This window comes from Tinamus guttatus, unplaced genomic scaffold, assembly GCF_059628265.1.
Source record: "Tinamus guttatus ecotype Peru unplaced genomic scaffold, ASM5962826v1 Tinamus_guttatus_pri_ptg001147l, whole genome shotgun sequence".
NCBI lineage: Eukaryota > Metazoa > Chordata > Aves > Tinamiformes > Tinamidae > Tinamus > Tinamus guttatus.
The window spans coordinates 22,585-46,377 of NW_028289681.1; the positions used below are offsets into that span (position 1 = coordinate 22,585).

The 23,793-nt window shown below is 64.3% G+C and overlaps 1 protein-coding gene across 1 annotated transcript; it reads left to right on the top strand.

The window, feature by feature from the left end:
* Positions 1 to 9,524: 9,524 nt before the first annotated feature.
* On the top strand, positions 9,525 to 22,301 carry LOC148590711 (nitric oxide synthase-interacting protein-like). The gene is given in 10 exon segments (XM_088538684.1): positions 9,525 to 9,636; positions 9,726 to 9,831; positions 12,747 to 12,828; positions 15,404 to 15,460; positions 16,565 to 16,583; positions 17,118 to 17,206; positions 18,066 to 18,253; positions 21,201 to 21,309; positions 22,231 to 22,270; positions 22,273 to 22,301. Coding segments are annotated over 10 exon segments (789 nt in total). The 5' UTR covers positions 9,525 to 9,566.
* The last annotated feature ends 1,492 nt before the right edge of the window (positions 22,302 to 23,793 follow it).

Consider the following 23,793-nt stretch of genomic DNA (forward strand, 5'->3'; position numbering starts at 1 on the left):
GACCGAACGGGGCCGAATGGGAGTAAATGGGACCGGACGGGAGCGAACGGGATCGAACGGGACCGAATGGGACCAAATGGGGCCGAATGGGACCGAACGGGACTAAACGGGACCGAATGGGACTAAATGGGGCCGAACGGGACTAAACGGGACTAAACGGGACCGAATGGGACTAAATGGGGCCGAACGGGGCCGAATGGGACTAAATGGGGCCGAATGGGACCGGACGGGAGCAAACGGGACTAAACGGGGCCGGGACACAACGGGGCCAAACGGGAGCGAACGGGACCGAATGGGACTAAATGAGGCCGAACAGGACCGGACGGGGCCGGGACACAACGGGGCCGAACGGGGCTGAATGGGACTAAATGGGACCGGACGGGAGCGAACGGGATCGAATGGGACTAAAGGGGACCGAATGGGACTAAATGGGACCGAACGGGGCCGAATGGGACTAAATGGGGCCGAATGGGACCGGACGGGAGCGAACGGGACTAAACGGGGCCGAACGGGACTAAATGGGGCCGGTCGGGAGCGAACGGGGCCGGGACACAACGGGGCTGAATGGGACTAAATGGGGCCGAACGGGGCCGAATGGGGCTGAACGGGACTAAATGGGGCCGAATGGGACCGGACGGGACTAAACGGCACCGAATGGGACCGGGACCCGAACGGGACCGAATGGGACTAAATGGGGCCGAATGGGACCGGACGGGACTAAACGGCACCGAACGGGACTAAATGGGACCGAACGGGGCCGAATGGGACTAAATGGGACCGGACGGGAGCGAATGGGACTAAATGGGGCCGAATGGGACCGGACGGGAGCGAACGGGACCGAATGGGACTAAATGAGGCCGAACGGGACCGGACGGGGCCGGGACACAACGGGGCCGAACGGGGCTGAATGGGACTAAATGGGACCGGACGGGAGCGAACGGGTTCGAACGGGGCCGGGACACAACGGGGCCGAATGGGACCGAACAGGGCTGAATGGGGCCAAATGGGACCGAACAGGGCCGAACGGGACCAAACAGGGCCGAATGCGACCAAACGGGGCTGAATGGGACTGAATGGGACTGAATGGGGCCAAATGGGACTGAATGGGGCCGAATGCGACCGAACGGGGCTGAATGGGGCTGAACGGGACCGAATGGGGCCGAACGGGGCCGAACGGGACTGAATGAGACCGCGACATAACGGGACAGAATGGGACTAAATGGGGCGGAATGGGTCTGAACGGAACTGGGGCCGAACAGGACTGAATGGGACCAAACGGGGCCGAACGGGACTAAACGGGGCTGAATGAGACCGCGACATAACGGGACGGAACGGGACTAAATGGGGCCGAACGGGACCGGACGGGAGCGAATGGGATCGAACGGGGCTGGGACCCGAACGGGACCGAACGGGACTGAATGGGAACGGGACACAACGGGGACGAATGGGACCGAACGGGGCTGAACGGGACCAAATGGGACTAAATGGGGCCGAACGGGACCGAATGGGACTCAATGGGGCCGAATGGGAGCGGACGGGAGCGAACGGGGCCGAATGGGACCAAACGGGACCGAGACACAACGGGGCCGAAAGGGACCGAACGGGGCTGAATGGGACCCGAACGGGACTAAACGGGGCTGAATGAGACCGCGACATAACGGGACGGAATGGGACTAAATGGGGCCGAACGGGACCGGACGGGAACTAACGGGACCGGGACACAACGGGACAAAACGGGACTGAATGGGACTGAATGGGACCGAACGGGACCGGGACACAACGGGACCGAACGGGGCCGGGACACAACGGGACCTAATGGGACCGAATGGGACTGAACGGGGCCAAGCGGGACTGAATGGGGCTGAACGGGACTGAATGGGGCCGAACGGGGCCGGACGGGACCGGGACCCAAACGGGGCTGGGACCAAATGGGACTGAATGGGATGGAACAGGACTGAACGGGACCGAATGGGGCCGAACGGGACCAAATGGGACGGAACGGGACTGGGACCTGAGTGGGACCAAACGGGACTGAATGGGGCCGAATGGGACTGGGTCCAGGACCCGAACGGGACCGAATGGGGCCAGGACACAGCAGGGCTGAACGGGACTGAATCGGGCCGGAGGGGACCGAACCAGGCCAGGACACAACAGGACCCAATGGAACCGGGCAGGACCCGAATGGGACTTTAATGGAAGAGGAACCCAAACAGGACCAGGACCCAACAGGACCCAAACAGGACCAGGACCCAATGGGATCCAACAGAACCTAGACCCAATGGGACCCAATGGAACCAGAACCCAATGGGACCCAATGGGACCAAACAGAACCGGAACCCAATGGGACCCAAATGGGACCAGGACCCAATGGGACCCAACAGAACCGGCACCCAACCCAATGGGACCCAACGGGATCCAACAGAACCGGGACCCAATGGGACCAAACAGAAGCGGGACCCAATGGGACCCAGCAGAACCAGGACCCAACAGGACCCAAACAGGACCAGGACCCAATGGGATCCAACGGGACCCAACAGAACCGGGACCCAACAGAACCCAAACAGAACCAGGACCCCATGGGATCCAAACGGGACCAGGACCCAATGGGACCCAAGGAGACCCAACAGAACTGGGACCCAATGGGACCGAAACACGACCAGGATCCAATGGGACCCAAAGAGACCCAAGCAGAAGTGGGACCCAATGGGACCCAATGGGACCAGGACCCAACGGGACCCTAACAGGACCAGGGCCCAGTGGGACCCAATGGGACTCAAACGGGACCAGGACCCAATGGGACCCAAACAGGACCAGGACCCAATGGGACCCAAGGAGACCCAACAGAACCGGGACCCAATGGGACCCAAAGAGACCCAAACAGAAGTGGGACTCAATGGGACCAGGACCCAATGGGACCCAATGAGACTCAAACAGGACCAGGACCCAGTGGGACCCAATAGGACCCAAACGAGACCCAACAGAACCGGGACCCAACAGGACCCAAACGGGACCAGGACCCAGTGGGACCCAATGACACCCAACAGAACCGGGACCCAATGGGACCCAATGGGACCAGGACCCAACGGGACCCAAACAGGACCAGGGCCCAGTGGGACCCAATGGGACTCAAACGGGACCAGGACCCAGTGGGACCCAAGGGGACCCAAACAGGACCAGGACCCAGTGGGACCCAAGGGGACCCAAATGGAAGAGGGACCCAACGGGACCCAAACAGGACCAGGACCCAGTGGGACCCAAGGGGACCCAATGGGACCAGGACCCAGTGGGACCCAAACAGGACCAGGACCCAATGGGACCCAATGGGACTCAAACGGGACCAGGACCCAGTGGGACCCAAGGGGACCCAATGGGACCAGGACCCAATGGGACCCAAACAGGACCAGGACCCAATGGGACCCAAGGAGACCCAACAGAACCGGGACCCAATGGGACCCAAAGAGACCCAAACAGAAGTGGGACTCAATGGGACCAGGACCCAAGGGGACCCAATGAGACTCAAACAGGACCAGGACCCAATAGGACCCAAACGAGACCCAACAGAACCGGGACCCAACAGGACCCAAACGGGACCAGGACCCAGTGGGACCCAATGAGACCCAACAGAACTGGACCCAATGGGACCAGGACCCAACAGGACCAGGGCCCAATGGGACCCAACGGGACTCAAAGGGGACCAGGACCCAGTGGGACCCAAGGGGACCCAAATGGAAGAGGGACCCAACGGGACCCAAACAGGACCAGGACCCAATGGGACCCAACAGAACCGGCACCCAACTCAATGGGACCCAACGGGATCCAACAGAACCAGGACCCAATGGGACCAAACGGAACCTTGACCCAACGAGACCCAAACGGGACCAGGACCCAATGGGACCCAGCAGAACCAGGACCCAAACAGGACCAGGACCCAATGGGATCCAAACGGGACCAAGATCCAATGGGACACAAAGAGACCCAAGCAGAAGTGGGACCCAATGGGACCAGGACCCAACGGGACGCAAACAGGACCAGGACCCAATGGGACCCAACGGGACTCAAATGGGACCAGGACCCAGTGGGATCCAAGGGGACCCAATGGGACCCAACAGGACCCAAACAGGACCAGGACCCAATGGGACCCAAGGAGACCCAACAGAACCGGGACCCAATGGGACCCAAAGAGACCCAAACAGAAGTTGGACTCAATGGGACCCAACAGGACCCAATGGGACCCAATGAGACTCAAACAGGACCAGGACCCAGTGGGACCCAATAGGACCCAAACGAGACCCAACAGAACCGGGACCCAACAGGACCCAAACAGGACCAGGACCCAGTGGGACCCAATGAGACCCAACAGAACCGGGACCCAATGGGACCCAATGGGACCAGGACCCAACAGGACCCAAACAGGACCAGGGCCCAATGGGACCCAACGGGACTCAAAGGGGACCAGGACCCAGTGGGACCCAAGGGGACCCAAATGGAAGAGGGACCCAACGGGACCCAAACAGGACCAGGACCCAATGGGACCCAACAGAACCGGCACCCAACTCAATGGGACCCAACGGGATCCAACAGAACCGGAACCCAATGGGACCAAACAGAACCGGGACCCAATGGGACCCAAATGGGACCAGAACCCAATGGGACCCCACAGAACCGGGACCAAATGAGACCCCAACGGGACCAGGACCCAATGGGACCCAACAGAACCGGCACCCAACCCAATGGGACCCAATGGGATCCAACAGAACCGGGACCCAATGGGACCAAACAGAAGCGGGACCCAATGGGACCCAGCAGAACCAGAACCCAAACAGGACCAGGACCCAATGGGACCCAAACGGGACCGGGAGCCCAAATGGGACCGGGACCCAACAGGACCAGAACCAGGAGCCCAACGGGACCAGGTTCCACCCCCCTCCGGTACCGCCCCCCCGCACACGCGTGTGCAATGCACAGGCTGGGGGGGCTCCCTTGCACACGCGTGTGCGTGTGCCCGTGTGTGTGTGTGTGCACACGCGTGTGCAAGGCTCACACGCTGCACGGATATCACACACGACTTGCACACGCGCGTGCAATTGTTATATGTCCATATTGCACTTCTATGTATATTTACGTGTTACACGCGTGTGTGTGTTTTATATATGGGTCTCTGTCTTGTGTGCGCTCTGGTCTCACACGCGTGTGCAGGTTGCACACATGGATCTATAGGTCTCATATATGTGCACACAGCTCACACGCGTGTGTAGATCTCACATACATGTACATATTTTGTATATGTGTATATAAATTACGTGTGTGTGCAAATTATACGTGTGTTTCACACGCGTGTAGTGGTTTCATGCACATGTTTATGGGTCTCACACGCGTGTTTGGGACTCACACGCCTGTGCGGGTCGCTCTTATCTGGCTCCCACACGCGTGTCCCCGTGCACACATATGTCCCCTTGCACACGCGTGTCCCCCTTGCACATGCGTGACCCCCTTGCACACATGTGTCCCCTTGCACATGCGTGATCCCCTTGCACATGCATGTCCCCTTGCACACACGTGACCCCCTTGCACACACATGATCCCGTGTACACACGTGACCCCTTGCACACCAGTGTCCCCGTGCACACGCGTGAACCTCTTGCACACGTGTGAACCCTTGCACATGCATGTCCCCTTGCACACGTGTGTCCCTGTGCACACATGTGTCCCCTTGCACACGTATGACCCCCTTGCACATGCATGATCCCCTTGCACACGCATGTCCCCCTTGCACACGCATGTCCCCTTGCACACGCGTGTACCCCTTGCACACGCGTGACCCCGTGCACATGTGTGACCCCCCGTGCACACGCGTGTCCCCTTGCACACGCATGATCCCGTGTACACATGTGACCCCTTGCACACCGGTGTCCCCGTGCACACGTATGACCCCCTTGCACACGCATGATCCCATGCACACACGTGACCCCCTTGCACACACGTGTCCCCTTGCACACCCATGTCCTCTTTGCACATGCGTGATCCCCTTGCACACACGTGACCCCCTTGCACACGCATGATCCCGTGTACACACGTGCCCCCTTGCACACCAGTGTCCCCGTGCACACATGTGAACCTCTTGCACACGCGTGACCCCTTGCACACGTGTGACCCCCCTTGCACATGCATGATCCCCTTGCACACACGTGTCCCCCTTGCACATGCGTGACCCCTTGCACACGTGTCTCCCTGTGCACACGCATGTCCCCTTGCACACGCGTGTACCCCTTGCACACGTGTGACCCTGTGCACATGTGTGACCCCCGTGCACACGCGTGTCCCCTTGCACACGCATGATCCCGTGTACACATGTGACCCCTTGCACACCGGTGTCCCCGTGCACACGTGTGAACCTCTTGCACACGCGTGAACCCTTGCACACGCGTGACCCCTTGCACATGCATGTCCCCTTGCACACGTGTGTCCCTGTGCACACGTGTCCCCTTGCACACGTATGATCCCATGCACACGTGTGTCCCTGTGCACACATGTCCCCTTGCACACGTATGACCCCCTTGCACACGCATGATCCCATGCACACACGTGACCCCCTTGCACACACGTGTCCCCTTGCACACGCATGTCCTCTTTGCACATGTGTGTCCCCTTGCACACCTGTGTCCCCGTGCACACGCGTGTCCCCTTGCACACACGTGACCCCCTTGCACACCTGTGTCCCCTTGCACACGCGTGTCCCTGTGCACGGTTGAGGTGACCTGGAGGGACAGGGGGCGACTGGGGGTAACTGAGAGTAACTGGGGGGCAATTGGGGGCAATTTGGAGTAACTGGGAGATAATTGGGGTAATTGGGAGTAACTGGGGGCAATTGGGGGCAATTTGGAGTAACTGGGAGATAATTGGGGTAATTGGGGGTAACTGGGGGGCAATTGGGGGCAATTTGGAGTAACTGGGAGATAATTGGGGTAATTGGGAGTAACTGGGGGCAATTGGGGGCAATTTGGAGTAACTGGGAGATAATTGGGGGTAACTGGGGGTAATTAAGAGAAACTGGAAGATAATTAGGGGTAACTGGGGGTAATTGGGAGTACGGAGGGGAAAATAAGGCACCAATAGGAGGTAATTTGGATTAACTAGAAGGTAATTAACGCAACTGAGAGTAATGAGGAGTTAATTGGGGGTAACTGGGAGTAACTGAGAGATAATTGGGGGTAACCGAAAGTTAATTGGGGGTAACTAGGAGCAATTGGGGGTAAGTAGAAGTAAATGGGGGCCAATTGGGGGTAATTGGGAGTAACTGGGAGGTAATTGGGGGTAACCAGCACTAACTGGGTAGTAATTAGGGGTACTTAGAAGTAACTGGGAGTTAATTGGAGGTAACTGGGAGTAACTAGGGGCAATTGGGGGTACTTTGGAGTAACTGGGAGGTAACGGGGGTAACTGGGAGTAACTGGGAAGTAATTGGGGGTACTTGGAAGTAACTGGGATGCAATTGCAGGCAACTGGGAGGTAATTGGGGTTAACTAAGAGCAATTGGTAATTAATTTGGGGTAACTGGGAATGATTGGGAAGTGATTTGGATACTTAGGAGTAACTAGGATGCAATTAGTGGTAACTGGGAGTAACTGGGGGCAATTGGGGGTACTTAGGAGTAACTGGGATGTGGTTGGGGTAACTGTGAAGTACCTGGCAATAACTTGAGATAACTGAGAGCAACTGGGAATTAATTAGCAGTAATTGGGACTAACTAAGGATAACTGAGAGTTAATTAGGAGCAACTGGGAGTAATTGGAAGTAACTGGAAAATGACGGGGGGAACTTAGGAGTAACTGGGAGGTAATTGGGGTAGCTGAGAGTTATTTGGGAGTAATTAGCAGTAAGATGTAATTAATTAGAGATAAATGGGAAATAATTGGGGGTGACTAGTAGTAACTCGCAGTTAATTAGGAGTGAATGGGGGTAACTGGGAGTAACTGTGAAGTAATTGGGGTAATATAGGAGTAACCGGGAGTTAATTGGGGTAACTGGGAGTAATTGGGAAGTAATTGGGGTAATATAGGAGTAACCGGGAGTTAATTGGGGTAACTGGGAGTAATTGGGAAGTAATTGGGGGTAACTCAGAGTAACTGGGAGTTAATTAGGAGTAACTGGGAAGTAATTGGGGGTACTTAGGAGTAATTGTGAAGTAATTGGTGGTAACTGGGAGGTAACTGGGGTAACTGGGAGTAACTGGGAGTTAAGTAGGACTGACAAGGGGTACCTGGGAGTAACTGGGAAATAATTGGGGGTCCTTAGGAGTAACTGGGATGCAATTAGGGTAACTGGGAGGTAATTGGGGTAACGGGGAGTAACTGGGAGTTAATTACGGGTAACTGAGAGTAACTGGGAAGTAATTGGGGGAACTTAGGAGTAACTGGGAGGTAATTGGGGTAACTGGGAGGTAATTGGGGTAACTGGGAGTAACTGGGAGTTAATTACGGGTAACTGAGAGTAACTGGGAAGTAATTGGGGGAACTTAGGAGTAACTGGGAGGTAATTGGGGGAACTTAGGAGTAACTGGGAGGTAATTGGGGGTAACTGGGAGGTAATTGGGGTAACTGGGAGTAACTGGGAGTTACTCAGGGGTGACAAGGGGTAACTGGGAGTAACTGAGAAGTAATTGGGGGTGATGATGGGTAACTGGGAATAGCTAGGAAGTAATTGGGGGTAATTGGGAGTAACTGGGATGCGATTGGGGTAACTGGGAGTAACTGGGAGGTAATTGGGGGTAACTGGGAGGTAATTGGGGTAACTGGGAGTAACTGGGAGTTACTTAGGGGTGACAAGGGGTAACTGGGAGTAACTGGGAAGTAATTGGGGGTAACTGGGAGTTAATTGGGAGTAATTGGGAGTAAGTGAGAGATAATTAGGGGTAACTGGGAGTAACTGGGAAGTAATGGGGGGTATTTGGGAATAATCGGGAGTTAATTGGGGGTAACCGGGGGGTCATTGGGGTAATTAGGAGGAACCGGGGGTCAAAGCGATTGGGGCGGGGCCTCGGTGCAGGGGGCGGGGCCTCTGCGCGGGGGGCGGGGCCTCGCCGGGCCCCTCTTGGCGGCGGGGGCGGAGCTTCCGCCCGGCGGCTCCGCCCCCTCGGCGCACACCGGAAGTGAGCGCAACTTCCGCAGCGAGCGGCGCCGGGGGCGGAACCTCCTCGCAGCGGCTCCGCCCCCCAGCGCGCGCCGGAAGTGCGGCCCGACTTCCGCAGTGGGCGGGGGCGGAACCTCCGCGCGGCGACTCGATCGGGGCGGGGCCCCAGAGCGGGGGGCGGGGCCTGAGAGCGGGGGGCGGGGCCTCGCCGGGCCCCTTCCGGCGGCGGGGCGGGAACCTCCGCGCGGCGGCTCCGCCCCCCCGGCGCACACCGGAAGTACCGCCCAACTTCCCCAGTAGGCGGGGGCGGAACCTTCGCGCGGCGGCTCCGCCCCGCGGCGCACACCGGAAGTGCGGCCCAACTTCCGCACCGAGCAGCGGCGGCCGGGGCGGCGGCGGCGGGTGCAGCGCCCTAACGGGTCCCCCCCGCGGGCGCCGCCATGACGCGGCACGGCAAGAACTGCACGGCGGGCGCCGTGTACACGTACCACGAGAAGCGGAAGGACACGGGTGAGCGCGGGGGCACTTCCGGGGCACCGGCGGGGGGCTCCGGCGGTGCCCGGGGGTGACCGTGTCCCCCCTCCGCCCCGGACCGGAAGCCGCTTCCGGGTACGGCACCCAGCGGGTCCGGCTGGGCCGCGACGCCGTGAAGGATTTTGACTGTTGCTGCCTCTCGCTGCAGCCCTGCTGGGACCCGGTGGTCACGTGAGCGGGGAGCGGGACCGGGGGGGACACCGGGGACACGGGGGGGACATAATGGGGACATGGGGGGGACATGGGGACATGGGGGACGGGGGGGGACATAATGGGGACATTGGGGACATGGGGACACTAGGGACATGGGGGACATTGGGGACATGGGGGGACATGGGGGGACACGGGGACATGGGGGGACATAACGGGGACATGGGGGACATGGGGGGGACATGGGGGACATGGGGGGGACATGGGGACACTGGGGACATGGGGACATGGGGACATGGGGGACATTGGGGACATGGGGGGGACATAACGGGGACATGGGGGGACAAGGGGGACGGGGGGGACATGGGGGACAAGCGGAGGACATGGGGGACAGGGGGAGATGGGGGGACATAAGGGGGACATGGGGGGGACATTGGGGACAAGGGGAGGACATGGGGGACAGGGGGAGATATGGGGGGGACATAAGGGGGACATAAGGGGGATATGGGGACATGGAGAGAGATGGGGGACATGGGGGGACATGGGGGGGACATTGGGGACATGGGGGGGACATGAGGGATGGGGGGACATGGGGGCAGGGGGAGATATGGGGGGATGTAAGGGGGACATGGGGGGATATGGGGACAGGGGACATGGGGACAAGGGGACATGGGGGGACATGGAGGGACATGGGGGGACATGGGGGGGACATAAGGGGGACAGGGAGACATGGAGGGACATGGGGGGGATATGGGGACATGGGAGGACATTAGGGACATGGGGGGACATGGGGGTATGGAGGGACATGGGGGGCATTGAGGACATGTTAGGGGACAGATGGAGGGACATGGGGGGACATTGGGGACGTGGGGGATATTTGGGAAATGTTGGGGGACACTGAGGATATGGAGGAACGTGGAGGGACATGGGGACATGTGAGGGGACATGGAGGGACATGGGGGATATTGGGGGGACATTGGGGACATGAGGGGACATTGGAGGACTTGAAGGAACATGGAGGGACAGGGGGCCGTGAGGGGGGACACATGGAGGGACGTTGGGGACACGTGGGGGGACATGAAGGCAGGGGGAGATATGGGGGGATATAAGGGGGACAGGGGGACATGGGAGGACATTAGGGACATGGAGGGACATGGAGGGACATGGGGGGATAGGGGGACAGGGGGACATGGGGGACAGCGGGAGATATGGGGGGATATGGGGAGGACATGGGGGGGACATGGGGACATGGGGGGACATTGGGGACACGGGGGGATGTGGGGGACGGGGACACATGGAGGGACAGGGGGACATGGGGGGCATTGAGGACGTGTGGGGGGACAGATGGAGGGACATGGGGGGATATGGGGACAGGGGGACATGGGAGGACAGGGGAGGACATTAGGGACATGGGAGGACATTGGGGACACTGGGGGACATGGGGACACATGGAGGGACATGGGGATATGGGGTCACTGAGGACATGTGGGGGGACAGATGGAGGGACGGGGGGGACATTGGGGACATGTTGGGGGACATGGGGGGACATTGGGGACATGGGGGGGATATGGGCACATGGGAGGACATTAGAGGCATGGGGGGACATGGGAGGACATTGGGGACACTGGGGGACATGGGGACACATGGAGGGACATGGGGATATGGGGGCATTGAGGACATGCTAGGGGACAGATGGAGGGACATGGGGGGACATTGGGGACGTGGAGGACATGGAGACACGTGGGGGGACATGGAGGGACATGGGGGATATTGGGGACATTGGGGACATGAGGGGACATTGAAGGAACATGGAGGGACATGGGGCCATGTGGGGGGACACTGGGGCCATGAAGGGACATGGGGGGACAGGGACACATGGAGGGACATGGGGGGACATTGGGGACATTGGGGGGACATGGGGACAAGGGGACATGGGGGGACATTTAGGGACATGGGGAGCATGGGGGGACATGGAGAGGTGGGGGGGACGTGGGGGTATGGAGGGACATGGGGGGACATGGAGGAAGATAGGGGCATGGAGGGACATGGGGGGACATTAGGGATATCAGGGACATGTTGAGGGACACTGGGGACATGGAGAGACGTGAAGGGACATGGGGACACCTGGGGGGACACGGAGGGACATGGGGGGACGTTGGGGACATGTGGGGACTTGGGAGGGCATGAGGGGATATTGGGGACATGGGGGGACATGGGGCCATGAGGGGGGACATGGGGGCTGTGAAGGGACATGGGGGGACATTGGGGATATGGGAGGGACATTGGAGGGACATGAGGGAACGGGGAGGGACATTGGGACCACGTGGGGGAACAGAGGGGACAGGGGGGACATAGAGAGACATTGAGGGGACATGGGGGGACTTTGGGGACATGGACAAGGGGGGACACGGGGGGCATTGGGGACATGGGGGGACATGGGGGGACGTTGAGGGGACCTGGGGGACATGGGGGTGCAGGGGGAACACAGGGGGGACATAAGGGGATGGCAGAGGACGTGAAGGGCCATGGGGGGGACACGGGGACACCCGGGGGGACATGGGGACACAGAGAGGGACGTTGGGGCAATGGGGCCATATGGTGACACATGGGGACACGGGGGGACATGGGGACACTGGGGCCATGTGGGGGGACCTTGGGGACACGTGGGGACACCCGGGGGGGACATTGGGGACATGGGGACACCCAGGGGGACACAGGGGACACGGTGACATGTGGGGACATGGGGGGACGTGGGGACATTGGGGCCATGTGGGGGGACATTGGGGACACGTGGGGACACCCGGGGGGACATTGGGGACATGGGGGGACATTGGGGACACTGGGACCATGTGGGGGGACACGGGGGGACCTTGGGGACCTTGGGGACACCCGGGGACACGTTGGGGACACTGGGGACACGGTCCCCGTCCCCCCAGGCCGGCCGGGTTCCTGTTCGAGCGCGAGGCCATCCTGGAGTATCTGCTGCACGAGCGGCGCCGCCTGGGCCGGCTGCACCGGGTGAGCGGGAATTCCAGAATTCCGGGATTCCGGAACGCCGGGAACACCGGGAATACCGGGGGGGGGCGGGAACGGGGCCGGAATGCCGGGATTCCGGAACGCCGGGAACACCGGGAATACCGGGGGGGCAGGAACGGGGCCGGAACGCCGGGATTCCGGAATGCCGGAACGCCGGAACACCGGGAATACCGGGGGGGCAGGAACGGGGCCGGAATGCCGGGATTCCGGAACGCCGGGAACGCCGGGAATACCGGGGGGGCGGGAACGGGGCCGGAACGCCGGGAATTCCGGAACGCCGGGAACGGCGGGAATACCGGGGGGGCGGGAACGGGGCCGGAACGCCGGGATTCCGGAACGCCGGAACACCGGGAATACCGGGGGGGCGGGAACGGCGGAATGCCGGGATTCCGGAATGCCGGGAACGCCGGGAATACCGGGGGGGGGGCGGGAACGGGGCCGGAATGCCGGGATTCCGGAACGCCGGGAACGCCGGAAATACCGGGGGGGCGGGAACGGGGCCGGAATGCCGGGATTCCGGAACGCCGGGAACGCCGGAAATACCGGGGGGGCGGGAACGGGGCCGGAACGCCGGGATTCCGGAATGCTGGGAACGCCGGAAATACCGGGGGGGGCGGGAACGGGGCCGGAACGCCGGGATTCCGGAATGCCGGAACGCCGGGAACACCGGGAATACCGGGGGGGCGGGAACGGGGCCGGAATGCCGGGATTCCGGAACGCCGGGAACACCGGGAATACCGGGGGGGCGGGAACGGGGCTGGAATGCCGGGATTCCGGAACGCCGGGAACACCGGGAATACCGGGGGGGCGGGAACGGGGCTGGAATGCCGGGATTCCGGAATGCCGGGAACGCCGGGAATACCGGAATGTGGGAATGCTGGGGGGGCGGGAGACCGGGACGGCCCCAGGAGTCCGGGAAGGGACCGGGAATCCGGGGGGGGACCCGAGAACCTGGGAAGGGCCCAGGAGTCCGGGCAGGTCCCGGTGTCCAGGGAGGTCCCTCTGTCCAGGGGGTCCCCATGTGCCGGGTCCTGGTTTCCAGGGGGGCCCCATGTCCAGGGTGTCCCAGTTTCCGGGGGGCTCCCCATGTCCCAGGGGGGTTCCTCTATCCAGGGGTCCCCATGTCCTGGTTTCCGGGGGGTCCCCATTTCCAAGGGACACTGGGTTGTGGTTTCCGGGGGGTCCCCATGTCCCGGGGGGGGGGGGTCCCCATTTCCGGGGCCATCCCCGTGTCCGGGGGGGTCCCGGTTTCCAGGGGGGTCCCCGTGTCCCAGGTCCCGGTTTCCGGGGGGTCCCAATTTCCAGGGAGGTCGTTCCAGGGGGCTCCCAGTTCCTGGGGGTCCCCATGTTCCAGGACGCAGTTTCCGGGGGGTCCCAGTTTTGGGGGGGGTCCCCGTGTCCCAGGTCGTGGTTTCCGGGGGGTCCCTGTGCCCGGGTCTCGGTTTCCGGGGGGTCTCCATGTTCCGGGACGCGGTTCCTGGGGGGGTCCCAGTTTGGGTCCCAGTTCCCGGAGGTTCCAGTTTCCAGGGGACCCCATTCCCTGGGTTGTCGTTCCCAGGGGGTCCCCATGTTCCGGGTGGCGTTTCCAGGGGGTCCCTGTTCCCGGGGGGGTCCCAGTTTCCGGGGGTCCCCATGTTCCGGGTCGTGTTTCCGGGGGGTCCCAGTTCCCAGGGGGTCCCCATTCCCCGGGTCGCGGTTCCGGGGCGGGGGGTCCCGGTTTCCGGGGGTCCTGGTTTCCTGGGTCGCAGTTTCCGGGGGGTCCCCATGTCCCGGGTCGTGTTTCCGGGGGGTCCCAGTTCCCGGGGGGTCCCCACGTTCCCGGTTGCGGTTTCCGGAGGGTCTCAGTTTCCGGGGGGTCCCTGGTTTCCCGGGTCACGGTTTCTGGGGGGTCCCTGTTCCCAGGGGGGGGTCCCAGTTTCCGGGGGGTCCCCGTGTCCCGGGTCGCAGTTTCCGGGGGGTCCCAGTTTCCAGGGGGTCCCCATTCCCCAGGTCACGGTTCCTAGGGGGGGTCCCAGTTTCCGGGGGTCCCCATGTTCCCGGTCGCGGTTTCTGGGGGGTCCCAGTTTCCGGGGGGTCCCCGCGTTCCGGGTCGCGGTTTCCGGGGGGTCCCAGTTCCCGGGGGGTCCCAGTTTCCGGGGGGTCCCCATGTTCCGGGTCGCAGTTTCCGGGGGGTCCCAGTTCCCGGGGGGGTCCCAGTTTCCAGGGTTCCCCGTCCCCCGGGTCGCGGTTTCCGGGGGGTCCCCATTCCCCAGGTCGCGGTTCCTGGGGGGGTCCCAGTTTCCGAGGGGTCCCCGTGTCCCGGGTTGCGGTTTCTGGGGGGTCCCAGTTCCCAGGGGGGTCCCAGTTTCCGGGGGTCCCAGTTTCCGGGGGGTCCCTGTGTTCCTGGTTGCGGTTCCTGCGGGGGTCCCAGTTCCTGGGGGGGTCCCAGTTCCCGGGGGGTCCCCATGTCCCAGGTTGCGGTTCCCGGGGGGGTCCCAGTTCCCGGGGGGTCCCTGGTTTCCCGGTCGTGTTTCCGGGGGGCCGGTGTCGCGGCGCTCACGCTCCCCCCCCCCCCCAGGCCTACCAGCGCCAGGAGGGCGCCCGGCGCCGGGCCAAGGAGCGGGAGGGGGAGGGGGCGCCGGGGGGGGCGGCGCCCGCGGCCCCCGGAACCAGCGGTGAGGGGGGGGGGGGAGGTGAGATGGCGGGCGCTATGGGGCGCTATGGGGCAGGAGGGGGGCGCTATGGGGAGATGGGGGGAGCTATGGGGAGATGGGGGGAGATGGGGGGAGATGTGGGGCAGGAGGGGGGCGCTATGGGGCAGGAGGGGCGCTATGGGGCAGGGGCACTATGGGGAGCTATGGGGAGATGTGAGGCAGGAGGGGGGCGCTACGGGGAGATATGGGGCGCTATGGGGAGCTATGGGGAGATAGGGGGAGATGGGGGGCGCTATGGGGCAGGAGGGGCGCTATGGCGAGATATGGGGCAGGAGGGGGGCGCTATGGGGCAGGGGCACTATGGGGAGCTATGGGGAGCTATGGGATGGTATGGGGCAGGGGGGGGCGCTATGGGGTGGTATGGGGCAGGGGGGCGCTATGGGGAGCTATGGGGCAGGAGGGGCGCTATGGGGAGATATGGGGCGCTATGGGGCAGGAGGGGGGTGCTATGGGGCAGGGGCACTATGGGGAGCTGTGGGGCGCTATGGGGAGCCATGGGGCACTATGGGGCAGGAGGGGGACGCTATGGGCTGCTATGGGGCGGGGGGGGCGCTATGAGGAGCTATGGGGCACTATGGGGCAGGGGGAAGCTGTGAGGAGCCGTGGGGCACTATGGGGTGGTGAGCGGCGCTATGGGGCAGGAGGGGGCACTATGGGGCAGTGAGGGGCGCTATGGGAAGCTATGGGTGGAGAGGCGCTATGGGGCAGGAGGGGACACTATGGGGAGCTATGGGGTGCTATGGGGCAGGAGGGGGCACTATGGGGCGGTGAGGGGCGCTATGGGGCGGGGAGGCGCTGTGGGGTAGGAGGGGGGCGCTGTGGGGCAGGAGGGGGGCGCTATGGGGTGCTATGGGGAGATGTGGGGTGCTATGGGGCAGGAGGGGGGCACTATGGGGCAGGAGAAGCGCTATGGGGAGATAGAGGGTGCTATGGGGCGCTATGGGGAGTTATGGGGTGCTATGGGGCAGGAGGGGCGCTATGGGGTGCTATGGGGCACTATGGGGCGGTGGGGCGCTATGGGGCAGGAGGAGGCACTATGGGGCGGTGAGGGGCGCTATGGGGAGCTATGGGGTGGGGGGGCACTATGGGGCACAAGGGGACACTATGGGGAGCTATGGGGTGCTATGGGGCAGGAGGGGGCAGTATGGGCCGGTGAGGGGCGCTATGGGGCGGGGAGGCGCTGTGGGGTGGGAGGGGGGCGCTGTGGGGCAGGAGGGCAGCTATGGGGCAGGAGAGCAGTTATGGGGCAGGAGGGGCGCTGTGGGGCAGGAGGGGGGCACCGTGGGGCGGGGGGACTATGGGGCAGAGGCCCTATGGGGCAGAAGGGGGGCACTATGGGGTAGGGGGGTTATGGGGCAGGATAGGGGCCTATGGGGCAAGAGAGGAGGCTATGGGGCAGGATGGGGGGTTATGGGTCAGGATGGGGGGTTATGGGGCAGGAGGGGGGTTATGGGGCAGGATGGGGGGTTATGGGGCAGGAGGCTGGCGCTGTGGGGCAGGAGGGGGGCGCTATGGGGTGGGGGTCTATGGGGCAGGAGGGGCCTGTGGGGCAGCCGTGGGGCTGACCCCGCCCCCCAGCGCCCTCGGGGGCGGAGTCCCAGACCCTCCCCAGCTTCTGGATCCCGTCGCTGACCCCTGAGGCCACCCCCGCGCCCATGGCCAAGCCGGTGAGTGCGGCCCCATAGCGGCCCCACGGCTGCCCCATAGCGACCCCGTGACTGCCCCATAGGGACCCCATAGCGGCCCCACAGCTGCCCCATAGCGGCCCAACAACCACCCCATAGTGGCCCCACGGCTGCCCCGTAGCAGCCCCAGGGCTGCCCCATAGCTACCCCATAGCTACCCCATAGCTGCCCCATAGCTGCCCCATAGCTACCCCATAGCTGCCCCATAGCGGCCCCATGGCGGCCCCATAGGGACCCCATAGCGACCCCATGGCTGCCCCACAGCTACCCCATAGCGGCCTCACGGCTGCCCCATAGCGGCCCCACGGCTGCCCCATGGCTGCCCCATAGCTACCCCATAGCAGCCCCATGGCTGCCCCATAGCGGCCCCACAGCTGCCCCATAGCTACCCCATGGCTGCCCCATAGCTACCCCATGGCGGCCCCATGGCTGCCCCATAGCGGCCCCACAGCTGCCCCATAGTGGCCCAACAACCACCCCAGAGCGGCCCCACGGCTGCCCCGTAGCAGCCCCAGGGCTGCCCCATAGCGGCCCCATGGCGGCCCCATAGGGACCCCATAGCGGCCCCACGACTGCCCCATAGCTACCCCATAGCGGCCCCATAGCTGCCCCACGGCTGCCCCATGGCTGCCCCATGGCGGCCCCATAGCTACCCCATAGCGACCCCACAGCGGCCCCATAGCAGCCCCACGGCTGCCCCATAGCGGCCCCACGGCTGTCTCCCATTGTCCCCATTGTCCCTATTGTCTCCCTGATGTCCCCAATGTCCCCATTGTCCCCATTGTCCCCAATGTCCCCATGTCCCCATTGTCCCCATTGTCCCCATTGTCCCCTGTCCCAGGACACCGTCCCGCGCTGCCCCATGAGCGGCCGCCCCCTGCGGCTCCGGGATCTCCTTCCCGTCCGGTTCCGGCCGCTGGAGCCGGGATTGGGCCGGGAGCAGCTGCTGACGCGGCCGGAGCGGCGCCGGTGCGCGGTGACGGGGGACGTGCTGAACAACGCGACCGCCTGTGCGGTGCTGCGGCCGTCGTGAGTGTCCCCAACACCCCGACAACCCCCAACACCCCCAACAACCCCCAACACCCCCAACATCCCCAACACCCCAACACCCCCCAACAACCCCCAACAACCCCCAACACCCCCCAACACCCCAACAGCCCCCAACACCCCAACAACCCCAACAACACCCGACACCCCCAACAACCCCCAACAACCCCGACAACCCCCAACAACCCCCAACAACCCCCAACAACCCCAACACCCCAACAACCCCCAACACCCCCAACACCCCCCAACAACCCCCAACAACCCCAACACCCCCAACACCCCCAACACCCCAACACCCCCAACACCCCCAACAACCCCCAACAACCCCAACACCCCAACAACCCCCAACAACCCCAACAACCCCCAACACCCCCCGCGCGGTGACGGGGGACGTCCTGAACAACGCGACCGCCTGTGCGGTGCTGCGGCCGTCGTGAGTGTCCCCAACACCCCGACAACCCCCAACAACCCCCAACACCCCCCAACAACCCCAACAACCCCCAACAACCCCCAACAACCCCCAACATCCCCAACACCCCCAACAACCCCCAACACCCCCAACACCCCCCAACACCCCCAACAACCCCCAACACCCCCCGCGCGGTGACGGGTGACGTGCTGAACAACGCGACCGCCTGTGCGGTGCTGCGGCCGTCGTGAGTGTCCCCAACACCCCGACAACCCCCGACAACCCCAACAACCCCCAACACCCCCAACAACCCCCAACACCCCCAACACCCCGACAACCCCCAACACCCCCAACAACCCCCAACAACCCCCAACAACCCCCAACAACCCCCAACACCCCCAACACCCCCAACAACCCCCAACACCCCCAACACCCCAACAACCCCCAACACCCCCAACACCCCCAACACCCCCAACAACCCCCAACACCCCCAACAACCCCAACACCCCCAACACCCCGACAACCCCCAACACCCCCAACAACCCCCAACAACCCCCAACAACCCCCAACACCCCCCAACACCCCCAACAACCCCCAACACCCCCAACACCCCGACAACCCCCAACAACCCCAACAACCCCCAACACCCCCCAACACCCCCCAACAACCCCCAACACCCCCCGCGCGGTGACGGGGGACGTCCTGAACAACGCGACCGCCTGTGCGGTGCTGCGGCCGTCGTGAGTGTCCCCAACACCCCGACAACCCCCGACACCCCCAACAACCCCCGACAACCCCCAACAACCCCCGACAACCCCCAACACCCCCAACAACCCCCAACACCCCAACAACCCCCAACAACCCCCGCGCGGTGACGGGGGACGTGCTGAACAACGCGACCGCCTGTGCGGTGCTGCGGCCGTCGTGAGTGTCCCCAACAACCCCAACAACCCCCAACACCCCCCAACACCCCCCAACAACCCCCAACACCCCGACAACCCCCAACACCCCCAACACCCCCCAACAACCCCCAACAACCCCCAACACCCCCCAACACCCCCAACACCCCCCAACAACCCCCAACAACCCCCAACAACCCCCAACAACCCCACAACAACCCCCAACAACCCCCAACACCCCCAACACCCCCAACAACCCCCAACAACCCCAACAACCCCCAACACCCCCCAACAACCCCCAACAACCCCCAACACCCCCAACACCCCCAACAACCCCCAACAACCCCCAACAACCCCCAACACCCCCAACACCCCCAACAACCCCCAACAACCCCCAACACCCCCAACAACCCCAACAACCCCCAACACCCCCAACAACCCCAACAACCCCCAACAACCCCCAACACCCCCAACAACCCCAACAACCCCCAACAACCCCCAACAACCCCCAACACCCCCAACACCCCCAACAACCCCCAACACCCCCAACAACCCCCAACAACCCCCAACACCCCCAACACCCCCCAACAACCGCAACAACCCCCAACAACCCCCAACAACCCCCAACACCCCCAACACCCCCAACAACCCCCAACAACCCCAACAACCCCCAACAACCCCAACACCCCCGCGCGGTGACAGGGTGACACCCCCCCGGTGCCACCCCCCTTGGTGACAGTTCTCCAGTGTGTCCCCTCTGTCCCTATGGGGTCCCATGTGTTCTCCCCCCCTTGGTGCCACCCCCCTGGTGACACGGGGGTGTCGCGGGGGGTGTTGGTGACATTCCCCGGTGTGTCCCCCCCCCGGTGTCTCCCCTTGGTGACACACAGGGATGTCCCCAGGGGGGTGGTGGTGACATTACCCTGTGTCTTTATGGGGTCCCCCCCATTGTCCCCTCCCTTGGTGTCACCCTCCCTTGGTGACACGGGTGTCCCCAGGGGGGCGGTGGTGACATTCCCCTGTGTCCCTATGGGGTCCCCCCTTGGTGCCACCCGCTTGGTGACACTGGCGGCCGTGTCCCCGTGTCCCCCGCCTTGGTGACATGTGGGGGTGTCCCCAGGGGGGTGGTGGTGACGCTGGTGGCCATGTCGCTGTGTCCCCTCCCTTGGTGTCACCCTCCCTTGGTGACACATGGCGGTTGTCCCAGGGGGGTGGTGGTGACACTGCCCTGTGTCCCTATGGGGTGCCTCCTTGGTGCCACCCCCCTTGGTGACACATGGCAGTTGTCCCCAGGGGGGCCGGTGGTGACAATGGCGGCCGTGTCCCTGTGTCCCCTCCCTTGGTGTCACCCCCCTTGGTGACACACAGGTTGTCCCCAGGGGGGCCGTGGTGACAATGGCCGTGTCCCCGTGTCCCTGTGTCCCCTCCCTTGGTGCCACCCCCCCTTGGTGACACACTGGGTTGTCCCCAGGGGGGCCGTGGTGACAATGGCCGTGTCCCCGTGTCCCTATGGGGTCCCCCTTGGTGTCCCCCCCTTGGTGACACACTGGGTTGTCCCCAGGGGGGCCGTGGTGACGCTGGTGGCCGTGTCCCCCCTTTGGTGACACCGGGTTGTCCCCAGGGGGGCCGTGGTGACAATGGCGGCCGTCGAGCGCCTGATCCGCAGGGACATGCGGGACCCGCTGACCGGGGCCACCCTCACGGACGGGGACATCATCGTCCTGCAGAGGGTGCGGGGACATGGGGGGGACACGGGGGGACATGGGGACATGGGGGGACATGGGGACACGGGGGGGGACACGGGGACATGGGGGGGACACGGGGGGACGGGGGGGACATGGGGGGACCCCAGAGTGTCCCCAAGGGGACGGGGCTGCCCTCACGGACGGGGACATCATCGTCCTGCAGAGGGTGCGGGGGGGGACATGGGGGGACGGGGGGGACACGGGGACACGGGAGGGACATGGGGACATGGAGACATGGGGACATGGGAGCCCAGAGTGTCCCCAAGGGGGCGGGGGGGTCCCCAGGGGGATGGGGACGGGGCAGACGGGGGGACACAAGGACAAGGGGGGACAGGGGGGTCCCCAAGGGGATGGGGACGGGGGAGACGGGGGGCCCCAAGAGGACGGGGGTCCCCAGAGGGGACATGGGAGCCCCAGAGTGTCCCCAAGGGGACGGGGGGGGGGGCCACAGGGGGGTCCCCAAGTGAATGGAGGGGGCCCCAAGGGGACAGGGATGGGGGGGGGTCCCCAAGGGGACAGGGGGGTCCCCAAGGGGGATGGGGGGGGCCCTAAGGGGACAGGGATGGGGGGCTCACCAAGGGGACAGGAGGGTCCCCAAGGGGACAGGGGGGTCCCCAGGGGGATGGGGGGGGTTGGGGGGTCCCCTGGGTGTCCCCAAGGGTCCTGGGGGGGGATGGGGGGGTCCCCAGGGGGATGGGGGGGGGTTGGGGGGTCCCCAGGGTGTCCCCAAGGGTCCTGGGGGGGGTCCCCAGGGGGATGGGGGGGTCCCCAAGGGACCGGGGGGGGGGACGGGGGGGTCCTGGGTGGGATCGGGGGGGGGGACAGGGGAACGGGGGGGGTCTTGGGGGGGGTCTCTGTTCCCGGGGGGTCTCTGGCCCCCCTCACTGTCCCTGTCCCCCCCCCCAGGGTGGCACCGGCTTCGCCGGCTCCGGGGTCTGTCTGGAGGCCGAGAATCCCGACCTGTGATGCAGGCGTAGGGGGGGGGCATGGAGACCCCCCCCCATGGAGACCCCCATGGAGACCCCCCCCATGGAGACCCCCCCCCATGGAGACCCCCCCATGGAGACCCCCATGGAGACCCCCCATGGAGACCCCCCCCCATGGAGACCCCCCCATGGAGACCCCCCCCCATGGAGACCCCCCCATGGAGACCCCCCCATGGAGACCCCCCATGGAGACCCCCCATGGAGACCCCCCCCCATGGAGACCCCCCATGGAGACCCCCCCCATGGAGACCCCCCCCATGGAGACCCCCCCCCCAGAACCCCCCCCCATGGAGACCCCCCAAAGACCCCCCATGGAGACCCCCCATGGAGACCCCCCAAAGACCCCCATGGAGACCCCCCATGGAGACCCCCCCCCATGGACCCCCTCAAAGACCCCCCCCCCATGGAGACCCCCCTTGGAGACCCCCCCATGGAGACCCCCCCATGGGGACCCCCCCCCATGGGGACCCCCCCCATGGAGACCCCCCCCATGAACCTCCCCCCATGGACCCTCCATTAACCCCCCCCCATGGACCCCCTCCAAAGACCCCCCCCCATGGACCCCCCCCATGGACCCTCCATGAACCCCCCCCCCAAACCTCCCCATTGACCCCCCATGGACCCCCTTCTTTGACCCCCCCATGGACCCCCCCCCCCGTGGACCCTCCTTATCCCCCTCCATAGACCCCCTCATTCCCCCCATACACCCCCTTATGGACCCCCCCATCCCCCCCATGAACCTCCATCTCCCCCCCCAGAGACCTCCCCCCCAGAGACCCCCCCATAAAAGCTTCGCAGACCCCCCCCCCCGCCCCCAATAAACGCGTTTTTGCCCCCAATTCTGCTCCGTTTTTGGGGGGGTTCCAGCTGAGCACGAGCAACTCATGACACCCCCCCCGGGCCCTGCTCGGGCGCGGCCCCTTTAAGAGCCCCCCCCCATACCCACGTGGGAGCCTCGCGCCCCCCCCCCCCCCCCCCGCGCTGCTTCTCGTCCAATCAGGAGGCGGCTCCGAACCCCCCCCCCCCCCCCGGCCTCTCGTCCAATCAGGAGGCGGCTCCGACCCCCCCCCCCCCCCGGCCTCTCGTCCAATCAGGACGCGGCTCCCCGCGGGCTGGTAAAAGTCGGCGCCGTTTATTGGCCGCGGCGCCCCCGAGGGGCGGGGCTTGCCGAGCCCCGCCCGTCTTTGGACAAAAAAATAGAGAAGGGGGCGTGGCCTGGCGGCTGCCCCGCCCCCGCATCCGATACAAAAGGGGGAGGGGCCGCGGCCCCGCAGCTGATTGGGGGGGTGGGCGGGGACACCCCAAAAGGGGGCGGGGCCCCGCCCTTGTGCGGGATTTGGGCCCCGCCCCCATAAGACACTTGGCCCCGCCCCCCGCTGTAGTGTTTAAGTGTGTGGGGGGGGAGACCCCCCCCGTTATAATTGGGGGGCGGGGCGTCATGGCAGACCCCGCCCCCCATTGACTTTAGCCCCCCCCCCGCACT